At 41.9% G+C, this 13353-nt stretch overlaps 1 protein-coding gene and 1 long non-coding RNA gene across 7 annotated transcripts in view; both read left to right on the top strand.

The window, feature by feature from the left end:
- PPP1R12B (protein phosphatase 1 regulatory subunit 12B) overlaps positions 1-13353 on the top strand; it is a 126451-nt gene that overhangs the window by 62103 nt on the left and 50995 nt on the right. For 5 of the 6 annotated variants that reach the window (XM_062595198.1, XM_062595199.1, XM_062595205.1 and 2 more), the window contains exons 13-14: positions 349-534; positions 1092-1277. The exons of the other annotated variant lie outside the window; for it this stretch is intronic. In XM_062595198.1, the coding sequence (XP_062451182.1) occupies positions 349-534; positions 1092-1277 (372 nt within the window). The remainder of the gene's footprint in view (positions 1-348; positions 535-1091; positions 1278-13353) is intronic. 6 annotated transcript variants of the gene reach the window in all.
- LOC134150973 (uncharacterized) lies at positions 6038-8247 on the top strand. Its single transcript, XR_009960777.1, has 4 exons — positions 6038-6138; positions 6300-6393; positions 7718-7983; positions 8111-8247. It is a non-coding gene; the product is annotated as an uncharacterized LOC134150973 (long non-coding RNA).

Raw genomic sequence — 13353 nt, 5'->3', positions numbered from 1 at the left:
TGCTTTTAACAGTCTGATCCTTGCTCGTTGTTTCCACCTTTCTCCCATGTGCAGAGGTGCAGTGTGTGCTGCTTTCAGTGCAGTCGGATTTTTCCCTTCTGATCTTCACTGATTCACCTCTGCACCATTACTCTTTCACTGAAACTTGACTGGGTTTATCCAAAAGGTGTGATGCTCATGCTAGCCTGTACATGAATGATCTTCAGTGATCCTGATGTATTCTAATCTCTGCATACATTTTGATAAGATATAATATTCCCTCCCTTTTCAGCTGAGAGCCCAGCTGGAGTGATGTTCTGTTGAATATTAACTGTACTCTGAAGGACATGATTTTATGATGTTTTACAGTGCTTCATTTGGTAGAAGTAGTGACCTCAACAGTCCCTACATTTCAACCAGTCGCAATACATCTCTAGCTACCTCACCCACTACCATTGGTTCATCTACCTCATTGGGCACCCAGTGGCAACCTGTCTCTTCCTGTCCCACATCTCTCGGTGCGAACACTACTGCATCAGCCCGCCAGTATACCAGGTAACAGCTCGCAGCTCAGATAATGCTGAAGAAAATCATCATTTGGGTTGGAAGTTCAGAATGCTAGAATGGATTATGAGTTAGAAATACACTTGCACATAGGAAGCACAGGTAAGATATTTCAATATTGGCCTGTGAAACTGTTTCAGGAGTGTGTATGCACCAGGAAGCAGTTAAAAGGCAGTATGTAACCTTAGCTTCTTCATTCACTGGAGTGCTCAATTGTGCAGTCTTACTATCCTGTTGCTAGGCAGTGTTTTACTCTGGCTGCTCTTGGGCATTCAGTTTACAGGCTCTTGGAGTAGTTCATTCTTTCTGTTTATTCACCAGTAAAATTTTATAATTGTTTTTTTTACTGCGAACAGAGATGTCAAGATTGTGAATTCCTCCCACCTATTCTTCTACAATTTTTTAAACATTTTAATGTGTGCTGTTCTCTTCAAAAACAGAGATCTAGAACCAGAAAAATGAATTATCAGTGCTCCCTTGAGGTGTCTGGTCTCAGCTAGCAGTCAAGTTCACTTGCTTTGCTTTCCATTATGTCTTCTCTATTTCAGAGCCCCTTTCAGGCAACAAACTGATTCTGCTGTAGAGAAAAATACAGAGGGCATCTCTACTAGCACCCCCCTAGGTGTAATCACAAATCGTGCTATACTCGGCTCTGCCAATGGTATTGCGAATGCCGGTGCTGTCTCAACTACAGGAAAGGACTTCTCAGCTGAGGAAGCCAGGGAGCGCAGAAGGTTAGTGAGAAGAGTGCCAGTTCATTTCATTCCTCCTGTGTAACCAGATGTCACATGTTCGTGATGGTGGGTATGTAAGAACTGTGTCTTAGGTGTGATGTGGAGTTACAGTCTGCTGCTCTCACTCCTTCTTAAAGTTTTGAACTGACTCATCACTGGGTTGTAGGTGAAATTTAGTTTCATAATTTTCTACTTGTCTTTTCAGCGTGTCTCAGCTGTTTGCTTCAGTAGCTATTTCAACTACTAATATCAATCCTGAAAGCCTCTGTGTAGAGAGACAGCACAATAGCCACTGGCAATAGGTTCTGTAAAGTGAATCCCATCTTGATATGAGTGTTGGAGCAAGACACATTCAGAAAACAACCATCCCTCTGATTCTTCTCAGCTAAATTTACATATGCCCAGATGAAGGCATCTTTACTGTGCAGGTCCCCTAGACTCTCTGTAGTTAATGGTGAAAACACAACATTTTCTGGAGCATGATTTATTTGAGCCATTGTAGATGTATGATACAGGAGGAGATGACCTGTATTCTAGCAGCATACGTTTCTTTCTGTTGACTGTAAAGAAAGACTAGTGCAGAGGTAAGAAGTCTGCCATGTGCAATCAAGGCTGTTCCAACAGTAGCAGCATTCTGAATGATGCTGAATCTAGCTGGTCATCTCTCTCTCTTATCGCATAGTGTTATTTTAAGACTGGAAAAATACAAATTTTGGATAGCTGGTGCTCTTTTCAAAGGAAACTTACCTTGGGCATTTAAGTAGAGAATGTCAAATGATCCATGTTTATTCTTGCAAACAAGTTAACTTTTACAAGATCTATTTCTTCCAATGGCATTGATTAAAATAAATGGTAATAAATATAATGCAGTGATGAATTGTATACTTCTAATCAGCAGGCAGTTCGTGGGGTGTTTTCAGTAAGTAGATTCTGCCAAACTAAAACAAGTTCTTCTTAAAACACCAAACTTTGTGAGTGGAGATAGTACTGTGAAAAAAATTTAAATGACTTGAAGGTAAAAGGTATGAAAAGTAATAATGGAAATTATCAGCTTATAAGGATGAAGATGGTAGAGCTCAGAAGTACTACATCGTCCACAGCTGGCCACCTGACCTCTCAGATGAAGGGAAGGCATGATTGCTGTGGACTTCTCTTTGCTTTAGCTGCAGCAGATCTAAGAAAGAAGGTTAGACTATGCTATTTGGAAGATACTCAAACTTTTGGGGATTTTGTTTCTTTGTTTTTTTCCGGAGATACTTCAAGTAGTGTTTTGAAGGTATTGCAAGCTCTCTGAGTGAGCCACAGGAAATAATTTGAAAGTGCTACTACAGAGCATCATCTTTGCCCATAAGGACACTTACATTTAAAATTAGGACTGCCTCTGCGCATTCCTAGTTGTTTTGCTAGGGTCAGTTGGCTTGGTTTTATTTGCAGTTGAATCAAGATCAGTTGCCTGAGAATACTCCTGTCGCAAAATGAGATTGCGCAAAGGAGGGCAGGATGTGTGTTGTGCTCTTGATTCACGCTGTAGATGATTCCACAACAGTATCTTCATTTTGGCAAGCGTAGAATAAAGTTTCAGAAGCTTTAGATTCCTCCCAGAAAAAGTGGGCTCCACAAAACCCACCAGACTCTTGGCACAATCTCCAGATGGGGAACTTGACAGTGGTAGTACTTAAAAGAGCATCTATTAATATTACTACATTGACATTTATTACCGAATCAGTTTCTATAAATAATATAAAAGATCTGGTTAAGTCTCCTGCATTTTTTATTAGTGAACCATCTCTTATGAATTATGCTAATGCAAAGAGAAGCACCAGAAAAGTTCCTCCCACCTTTAACTGATGCTTTGAAACTACTGAGGAGGAAAAAACACAGCAATGATGCATTGTGCTTATGGGTGGAGGAAGCTTTATTTATGAATGTGGAATGTTATAACAGCAGGATATACCGAATGGGTAACTGCTTGCACATTTTGAACTAGGAAGTGTGGACTTAGAAACAAGAGAGGTCACCTAAATGGGAAAGGATTGTTTTGGAAGCAGGCCAATTTTGGGAGGGAGGTGGGGAGAAGGAAAATGGCAAACAGTTGTCAGGGAAGCACTGTATGGATTTCAGTTCCCACCGGCAGCTGTTGCAGTAGCATTTGGCCTGCTTCAGTGTTTCCAAAGCTCCAGGTGTCTCTTAGCAACAAAAACATAACAAGCTTATCATCTAATATTAGATCACAGTGATATCTCCTAACTTGTGGTCTTAAATTGTCTATCTGAAGCCAAAAGGTTAAAGCAGAAAGCTGTCTGCTAGGTCTGGGGAGGAATGACTAGCAAAATCATCTGGAGCACTGTTTTTGTATCGTCTGCCAGCCAGCACGCTTTGTACTGGCTCTCTCTAGCGTTTCTTCCGTGATGTTTTACTTGCTGCTTGTTGGCTAACTAAATTGGTCAGCAAACGCTCCAGTAGCTGCAAAATAGTGTGAATCATGCCCCGTGTCTTTAAAGGGGAGGGAGAGAGAGAGACGGGGGAGAACGTTGTTGGGGTTTTTTATTTCTTTATTTTTTTGAAAAAGAAGGCAGTACAAGAGAAATCACTTTGGAGGAATTTAATACAAGCTGTCCGTCTGTACTAACCACAGTGAGTTGTTGCCTGTTGTTAGAGCCATATGCCTTGGAAGTTAAGCCAGCTGCTGCTGTGCATATTTACAGGTGCCCAGCTGCATATTAGGCCCCCGTGATTCTACTGTGGCACTGCAGTTTACTGATGCTAAAAGGCTGGGAATATGCCATCTTCTAGAGTCAGTGTTTTTGCCAGTTAATTTCTTTTTCTTTTTTCCATGGGAATTTTGGAGCCAGTGCTAAACACTGCTGTTTGGACATTTTGATAATCTCCCCCCGGTGTTAAATTGTCTTGCATTTCAAATGAATTTATCCAGCTGAAATCTAAGCAGCGCTGTGTCTGCTAACAGTGAATTACAAGCACGTCAGTGCTGTGCAGACAATATCTCACATAGATCCTGTTCTTCCTGGTACAAAACTACCATCATCTTGATTTCTGCCTGGTGCGAGCAGGTGGCAGGGCTTCAGGGATCTCCTGTTGGCTGCTGCTGGGTTATCTGCTGTTAACCGAGATGACAGCGGCCTCTAGTGCTGCTCAAACATCCGTGTCGAGGTTTATCTGCGATCCTGCCCCTGTCCTTTCAGTGCTCTGCGGTCACATCTTCTTGCAGGAGGTCATCTAAGCTGCTGCTCCTCAGGTACATGGTTTCTGCTTCATAGGACTCCCTGTGTGCAGAAGACAGCTTTGGCTCTTAGAAGCACTGATGTCCCCTACAGAAGGAGGTGACTTTAGGAGATCTTGCCAGGCTGAGATGTACCTTGTTGTCAGACCTTTGTCTGGATGTTGCTGTGAGATATCTAGCCCTGAAAGGGTGGTCTCTGGTTTTGGGCTAATCCAAAGCCTTTCATATAACTGGTCTGGTTCTCAGAGCAGGTTGCAAGTCCAGCATGCAGTTCACAGCTTGTGGTTGGTTGTTGGGTTGGGTAAGATGAGCATCCACCAATAACTTCTGAAAGCCTCAAAGGCAAATCTCAAGTCCACAGGTTCTCAGGAGCATGAACAGTTTGAAAGGCCGCACTTGAATTTGAAAACTTGCCTGGTTTTTTTAAGAATTAGGAGTTCAATTTGTCCCTCTTGTTTTCCCCAGACAATTTATTTATATAATTGCATTTTGCAATTGTATTTTTCTCTCCCCTTCATCAGGAAGGTTTCAGCAGGATAGTAGTACTTGGCAATTGGGCAAGTTGTTAATTAGAGACAGGAAATACATTTGTCTCGCTTATTTTTTTAATGTACTCTTTGACCAGTTTTGCCGAGAAATCAAGAACAAGAGTTAGTTTGCCTTGTTTTTTAAGCAGCTTTGGGCCTGATGGCTGTTCTCTGCTGAGCATCTTGCCCTCTAGAGCCCCCCCCCCCCCCCCCCCATGATTCTCTTTGGAAGAACAAACTTTTTTGACACACTAGCAAATATTTTCTCTTTTCTGCTTCATTAACCAAGAGATTTCTAAGGACCTGGCTGCTAATTTTAATATCACGTAGACTAGACTTTCTAATTTTGTATTAATAACTGAATCCTCCTCCACCAGTACTCTTGGATGAACAATTTTGGCAAGTCCTTTTACCTCGTGATTCTTGTCCTGTCCAAATTCAGAGCGTGACTCCTCTAGGGTGAGTGTGGATGCCTGTTTGGTCCGTCAGCCCTTATCGTCTGACAGAAAATACGAAGCATTGCTCTCTCGAAGAGTTAAACTATGGAATTTGCAAGGGATATTTAAATTTCACTTTGGAGGCACTGGTGGAAAAAGTTGTGAGCATCGTCTTACTACCGCACTGTTTTTCTCAGTAGTATTTGGCTCTATAATGCACATCATTGGGTGACTTAAACCTGAGTGGCCCTGTTCTCCTGGGAAAGGTCCCTGGGTACCGAAGCAGCAGGGATGCTTGTGCAAGCTTGGGAAGGGACAGCTTTCCTCCCTGTGCCACGCACTGGACAAGAAAAAGTTAAAAGGCCTCTCACTCATGAAGAAGCGAGCAGTCATCTGGCACCTGCTGTTGAAAGCATTTATCTGCCATGCTCTTGCAGTTAATCTCTTTCAGATAAAGATGGCCTTTTTTAAAAAGCTGCTGGTGCAGATGACGTGGGAGGGCAGGAATTCTGCTGGTGGTTGGATTTTCCATGTTGGGAAGAGACGAGGTTGCTCCCGCTGTATCAGAAATCAGGCTGCCTTTTTATTCGGAAAAAGGTCGAGGTGTGGGATGGGGGTCGCTGCTCTTGAGCCTCGCTCCCTGTAAAGAAGGCAAGCAGGTATGCTGCTGCATGCTCAGCTGCTGGCTGACTTTATCCAGTGCTCAGAGGCAGGAGTGGGGTGCGGGGTGGGGGGGGGGGGTGATATTTTGGCATCCGCTTTGGGCGGAGGAGTCCAGGCTGTAGGTTGGCCTGCTAACTCAAAGTGGGAATATATGCAGGATCCTATGGGAATGGTCAAGGAAACCAAGCAGGGACCGCTCGAGCTAACCAATTTAAAAGACCTGCAGCTTGGCAGCGTGGCACAAGCAGAAGGTAACATTGCCTTTCTCCATCCCCATCTCTATGCAGAATATGTTTGTGTTTCTTCTGTAGTTACTAATCGCAGCCGCTGACGTGTTTCACATATTTGATCATTATATCTAACACCACCTTTGTCTAATTGCAAGTTCTGCAGCCAAAATTTCAGTTATACCTGAGTATCATTATGTGAGTGTTCAGAGAATGGGTGTTTAGCTGAGTGTTCAAATACTCTTCCATGTCCAGAAATGGCCATAGAAGCTAAAATATATACTGCAAATATTTTTGAAAGTACTGTATGAGGGCACAGCTGAGAACTAATTTAGCACTAAATCAGTAATTCTGTTAAATTCTCTGCTCCACAGCACCGACATGTGGATGTTACAGGTGGAGAAGCAAATGAAGCCAGATAGCTGCCCTGGGATTTCTGTAGGAAGAGTTTTTGAACAAACTGAATAAATCTTCTATCCCTTGGAACAGCAGGAACGGGAGCCTCTGGCACATGACAAGAAATTGCAATCTTAGCTCAGTAGGAGATGGAAGCTTGTTATACATTATTAATATTCAGTGATGTTTTCTGTAAGTCGACTGGGGGACTGATCCGTGATTATATTCCTTGAAACTTTTCAGACATTTGTTAAATAGACTATTCCACAAGGTGGCAGTCGGAGGCTTCTTAGCCCTATCTGCCAAGTGAGCATTTCTCCTAAGGTGAAATGCTAGCTAGCTTTTTTTTTTTTTTTAATCACCAGCAAGTTTTGATTTTTGGTTGCAAAGGGAAATTTCACAAATATTGAGCTTTTGCCAAGTGAATCTTATTTGAGAATTTCCTGCCTTGCTTCAGACTGCAAGCTAGCTTGTGGGAATCTGTGCTAGGTTTGCTGGAGGTTGTTTGAAATGTCAGACTGGGTTCTCTGACATGCACTTGCTTGAAAACAGGAGAAATTCTGAGGGAAGCAGGACATAGATCTTTGCCTTCATTCCGTTCATCAGCTGGCAGGAGCTGGAGAATTAGCAACTGCGTTTCATCCCACTCTACTTCATGCAGCATTTTTTTTTTTTAAGCAAAGATTCAGCCTCTGAAGACTGCAACACTCTAGCGCTTGTTGTTCGGTGATGCAGTGCTAAACTGCTCGGCGTTGCGTATTGACACCTAATGTCCTCTGCTGAGCAGAAACCAATTTGAAAACCTTCTAGCCTGGGAAACTTTACACTTGTGGCATCCATAACTAAATGTGTTCAATAACTGGAAGTTCAACAGGGAAAACGTGTTGCTGGCTTGCTTTGTTTTGCTTTCTTTGCTTTGTATTTGCAGATCTCCTTGCTTTTTCTCTTGCAGAAAAAAACCCTGGAAAATTTTTTACAAACGTTTTCTGGAAGACTTTAAAGGTCTACGTTCACAGCAGCAGCGAGCCTTCATGAGACAGTGCAGTCAGTTTAAGGACGCAATCACTGTGATATTTTTTGCCTTTTCCCTCTTCACCGTGATGCTGAGTGGGTGATTATAGCATTAGTTAATGCAAAGGGATAGAGCTGATCATCTAAATGCTTCTAAGTGTGCATGCCGTCTCCCCTGCCCCAAATTTCAGGAATTCTCCTGATTCAGTAGGTATCGTTGTTATATTTTTCCCTTCTCACCAGTGAATTAATAGAGCACCTGTGGCTGAAAGGCAGCAGGACCGCCTTCCCACTTGTTTCAGTGATTAAAACACTCCTCATTTTTGTATTGCAGTAGTCCAGTCTATACTAGGCTAGCTGGTGTGGGAATACAGCACAAAAGGAGCGACTCTGCTTTCTGAAGAGCGTACAGTAAGCTTGAATACAAGCAGATGGGAAAGCACGCACAAAATAAAATCATTTAGAACTGTGTGTTGCGAAGTATTCTTAGAGCATCAGCTGCCATACGTGTAATCCCAAACCACTATAAAAATCGCATCAAAGCATGAGTTTTGAGGAGGGATAAAGGGTACTTGTTGTTTTGATTAACAAGTGACAAAGATCACAAGCCTCTTAATCCTTTGGAATCAGCACCTGAACATTTTAGGCAAAGCAAAGCTGTTGCAAATAGAGAATTTCATCTTGTGCTTGTTAACCTGCTAATCATCCTGTAAATAAGTATTGAAATTCAGACATTTACGACTTGAGAATTCATCATCCAAATTGAAGCACAATGACTGTTCACAACAGCCAGGACTGATTTAAGAGAAAAGCGAAGGCCTGAAAATGGTGCACGCGCTGACGAGCCTTTTTCAGCCAACTGAGGAATGCTTTAAGAGCGTGATCCCAAAATCTTGTTATCCTTTTGTCCTCGGGTTATTAAATTGCAGAACGCTGTCTGGCTGCCTCTCCTCGTTCAAACACTTGCAGAGTCTGACATGTTGTGCCTCTCTCCTGCCTGTTAAACAGTGTTGTTAAACAACTAGCCAACTTTTTGTGGCCACTTTTCTAATGAATATTTTCAGTTGCTGTAGGCTGATGCACAGACCATTGGTAGCACAAGAATAAATACAACAGGGAACAGAAACCTGTTGCTCGCTTAGATGCGGGAGCAGGAAAGTGTCTTTTCTGCCTGTTCCCAAGTAATTGGCAATGATTGATTTGCTGCTGGGTACATCCTTTATTATCTAGCTTCAGGAATTGTATTTTGGGAGCTGCTTTCAGCATTGTTTCCTGCAAAGCTTACACTTGCTTTTCTTCCCTCCCCCAGCTTGCAGAGAGTTTCTTAGCTAATGGCAAGTTTCCAGCTTGTAGGATTACATTGCTGGGATGCTGTACTTTTCCAAATGTTTCCAAGAGAACAATATCAGTACTTTGGGCTTTTGGTGGACTTTTTGTTCCTTTTTCCTTTTTTTAACCTATAAATCGAAATATGACCTGAGCTTCAGACTATTATGAACAACTATATTACATAGAAACTTGGTTTTGTGTGCAATCTGCTTGCAACAGTTTAGAAGGATGGACTGTTTTTATTAAGTTTCACAGTTTGAACAGTCTAGATTAAAAAAAAAAAAAAGCTTTGTAGCCAGCTGGCTTGTTGAGATTTTCGGAATAGCGCTGTTATGAATCTGTATGGTAAGGATTTTTGAATTGACTGCAATGTTTATAACAGTGATCATATGCTCTTGCGAAAAGCTGTTTCAAAAGTTTTTATAGTCTGAACATCCATATGGTAATCCATAAGCTGAAGGAGCCTCTCAGGGCTCCCTTACCTGTCGATGGCTGTTAAGTTAAATGAACGTTTAACTTGCCAAGTTTTGACCCCTGTAGGGTGAGTGTCCTTCAGGTGAGCACTTTCCTTGCATTGATCACTGCAGTATGAAGATACACAACTGCAGGAAGTTTTACAGACTTTCAGACTGAGGGATTTTGCCAGAGATGGCTGATTACTAGTAACATGAACTCTCTACTGCAGTAGGCAGTGTTTGTCCAGATGCTCATGTGCACATGCTTGAAAGAGTTCAGGAAAGAAGGAAAGGAGCCTAGTGTTGGAACTAGATTATCAGAAGCTTCTGAGTTTCATGGAGAAAAATCATCTGTTCGTGTTTGTCTCTGCAGCATTAACTGTGGTTTCTTCTTCTGCATCATTTACCTTACTACAGAGAGGAGATTTCTCTTCACAGTCAGTCCTTTTTCTTTTCTTTTTTTCCCTCTAATAAACAGGCTTACTCATATTCTTGGTTTATTAGCTTGTGGATCCGGGCTTATTGTTGCCCTGTTTGGAATTTCCCCTTGGATTAGTATTTTATTACCCCTCCTTTTGGCCAGAGATGTTGATCAGCATTTGAGATCTGTGTTTCTGCATTGCAGAAATCTGATTAAAAGAGTTAACAAAGAAAATAGGTGTTCTCTTGAATACAGGAAGACTCAAAACAGGAGCATGTTTGGTCATTTGGTTCCCAGCTTCTTTCTAGCTGATGCACCAACAAAAAGCTCATAGCTCTCTCATGGCAACAGTACACGCTCTGCCCTACTGGGAACTATAAACTTCTGCAGTGGTTTTGCTCGCTCTCCGTATACATGGATCTAACAACTTATATTCTGCTGCTTACATCTGCAGCCAAGGCCGGGAGAAATCTGATCTTCTGCTTTGTGTGCTCTGGAGTTAGCATAATGGCTGCTCTTATTACATCTATTTCTCAAGGAAAGCTTATCGCAAAAAATGCGGCACATGAGGCCTTTTCTTTAAAGATGTGCATGGACCATGTGATATTTGCAGCCTGAATTCATAGGATGAGATAGGAGCTGCACTTTAAGCAATCTGTTCCCTTGAAAATGTAATTGAAAACTTTGTGGACTGTTTCCAGAATGCCTCGTACCTTGTTTGCTGTTTCTCCTGTTCAGCTTGCCGTGATCTGTACTTTTTTTCTCCTTCGGCAGGCCTTGCGTTGTTCTCCCTTCACCATGCAGACCAGCCTTGCTTTGTGTCTGCATCGGACCTGCCATCTCATTTCAGTTCATTTGCTTTCTCTCTCCTCTTCTATTTAGCACACTATAGTGCTTTAATATGCAGCTTGTAAGAAAAGTGAAGCATCACCTAAAATTGCAAAATCTGTCTTTACCCCCTAAAAAAAGAAAACCTTTGACAAGTAGAGAAAAATGTGCCTGGATTGTTAGCAGGTGTGGTGTTTGCTGTTTGAATGTCAAATGTTTACAGCGCAGCCACTGTCTTGTATCCACAGCAAAAGGCTGTAGCTGCTTACTCTGAGAAACCAGCTATGTCACTATGCAGTGGCACTGCTGATTTGCATCAGAAAATTCAGTTGTCTCACGCTCATAAAATGGCTTTGGGTAAGCTCCGAGTGGTGGAGAATTGCATAAATGGAAGCCAAAAGTTGGCAACTGATAAAGACTGCAGCATGAACTGAGCCATTCTGACTTGCAAAATTTACTCGCCTAAAGATTAGGTTGCTGCTGCAGGTTGGATGCCCAAAATTGCTAATAATGTTTGAAAATATGCCTAATTTAAATATATATTAAAAAAGCAGAGAGCAGAGAAAGAAGTCTGTGAGGATGAAGGGGAAAGAGATGCAAAATGATTTTTCTCTTGATGTATCCGTGCATGCTACATCCATACATTTGGCTTACTGCATGCAAAGCTGTAGCGAGATACTGAAACAAGGGAAATCCTGCAGACTTACTGTGCTCCTGTAAACCTGCCAGTTCTGACCCTACCACAAAGCCCTTCTTATGGCTCATCATAGATATGCCTGGGCTATTATGTTTAGCAGCTGATCCGTTCTCCATGGATTTGTCTACCCTCTTTTTGAAACTATTTTTAAAATCTGTTTTGACCTCTCTCATGTTCTGTGGCAGAGAATTCCATAATTCTTGTGCTGTGTGCAAGAGTTTTTCAGCTGCTCTTGTGAGCTCATTTTGCTCACACATCCCAGAAGTGTTCCTGAACAAGCAGAACGTGGCCCACTGCTGTATGAGCTGTTGTATGAACTGAATTTCACCTCAGACAAGGACAGTTATTGTCATCTTTACTTCTCTTATTCCACTTTACTTGTGGATAGCTTCATACTACTGTATTCTCCTTGCTGAATCCCATAATCATCCAAAGTACTGAACATGGAAATTTCACTGATTCAAAGCTGCTGCAGTAAACTTTCCACCTTACTTAGCTACAAAATTAGTTACTTCATGTGTTTTAGGGTTTTTTGTTGTTGTTTTTTTTACTATTACTCTGAAGTTAATTTGCAGTACATTTTGCAAATACCTTCTTCCTGTGGGTGGCTTATTACTTCTGGATGCTGTGCAAGTAGCATCTATTCTACATGTGTTGAAAGCTGTAGAAAATGTTTTTCTTTCGTGTGCAAGTACCTGGGTAGCCCATTTGCACTGTACAAAGGGGAGCAGAAGAGGACTACTTGTCTGCAAAATTAGGAGTTGCACAGCTTTCCCTTATCAAACAGCAGTTTTTTCATTCATGAAAGAGCAAATTCTTGGGAGGCAGTCATCTCTCTGAATTTTAGGTTATTCTAGTGTTGGCATATCCATCACAGCTAGTGTTTCTGTCTGGATAATCAATGGAAAGAAATGAACTCTTCTGCGATGCACTCGCAGGATCTGTGCTAGAGGCTCTCTCTGAAGGTGATGAATTGCACCCTGGAAGTGCAGTTAAGTGAGTCTAGCGAGCTCTGATGTAGACATCTCCATTGTAGCCAGCTCCTAGAATATGATTCATCTCCCCTACAATTAGAAGTCTGCAGTGCTGGCATCTCCATCACAGATGATCCTTCACACTCTCCTTATACTCTTTGGAGATCTCAGCACTATAGTCAGGGGAGTTCAGGCCATGATTTTTCTGATCGAATGTATTTAACCATTTCAGGTGAGCAGAGTCTCAGGCATGTTCTGCTGACAGTCCAAGTGGTCTGTAGTGGACAGCTGGGAAGAGCCCAAGAACAAATTAAGCTTACTCCTTGACAGGATTTTCTCCTGTCACTTGGCTAATTACTCTTTGAACCTATCTAGATCTCTGCTTCTCCATTATCCTGGTGCAGTCATAAACCTGTAAGACCATTTCATTTCAGACACCTTCACTTGTCACTGTTGCGAGACAGTGTTAATAATCATTCCCCATTAACGAGACTGAAGTGTCCAATCTAATTAATCTTACCTCAGATAAAAGCCACTTCACCAATATGGAAATCAGGCTTACTGCTCTGTGGTCTATCACTGCTGGAGAACTGTTTAAAAATTGTATTTTATTTCCTGTTTTCAATTCTGCTGGAACTGAAGCCACTTTAGTGGAAGTTAATACTGCAGTTAAACATTCCACATTTGAGCTTCAGAAATTTGGGGGAAGTAGAAATGAGTGTGGTGAATTGTTACTGTTCAGTTTGTTGAGTTATTCTAAAATGTCTTCTGCTGAAACTTCAGGTTGACTCAGTTTCTGTAGCTTGTTCCACATTAAGATAGGTTCTCACTTAGGAATTTCTCTAAGTTCCTCCACTCTGAATGTCAATGCAG

The sequence above is a fragment of the Rhea pennata genome, chromosome 25 (genome assembly GCF_028389875.1).
Source record: "Rhea pennata isolate bPtePen1 chromosome 25, bPtePen1.pri, whole genome shotgun sequence".
NCBI classification, from domain to species: Eukaryota; Metazoa; Chordata; class Aves; order Rheiformes; family Rheidae; genus Rhea; species Rhea pennata.
Note: the sequence above shows the minus strand (reverse complement) of the source record. Positions and strands in the feature narration are given on the sequence as shown.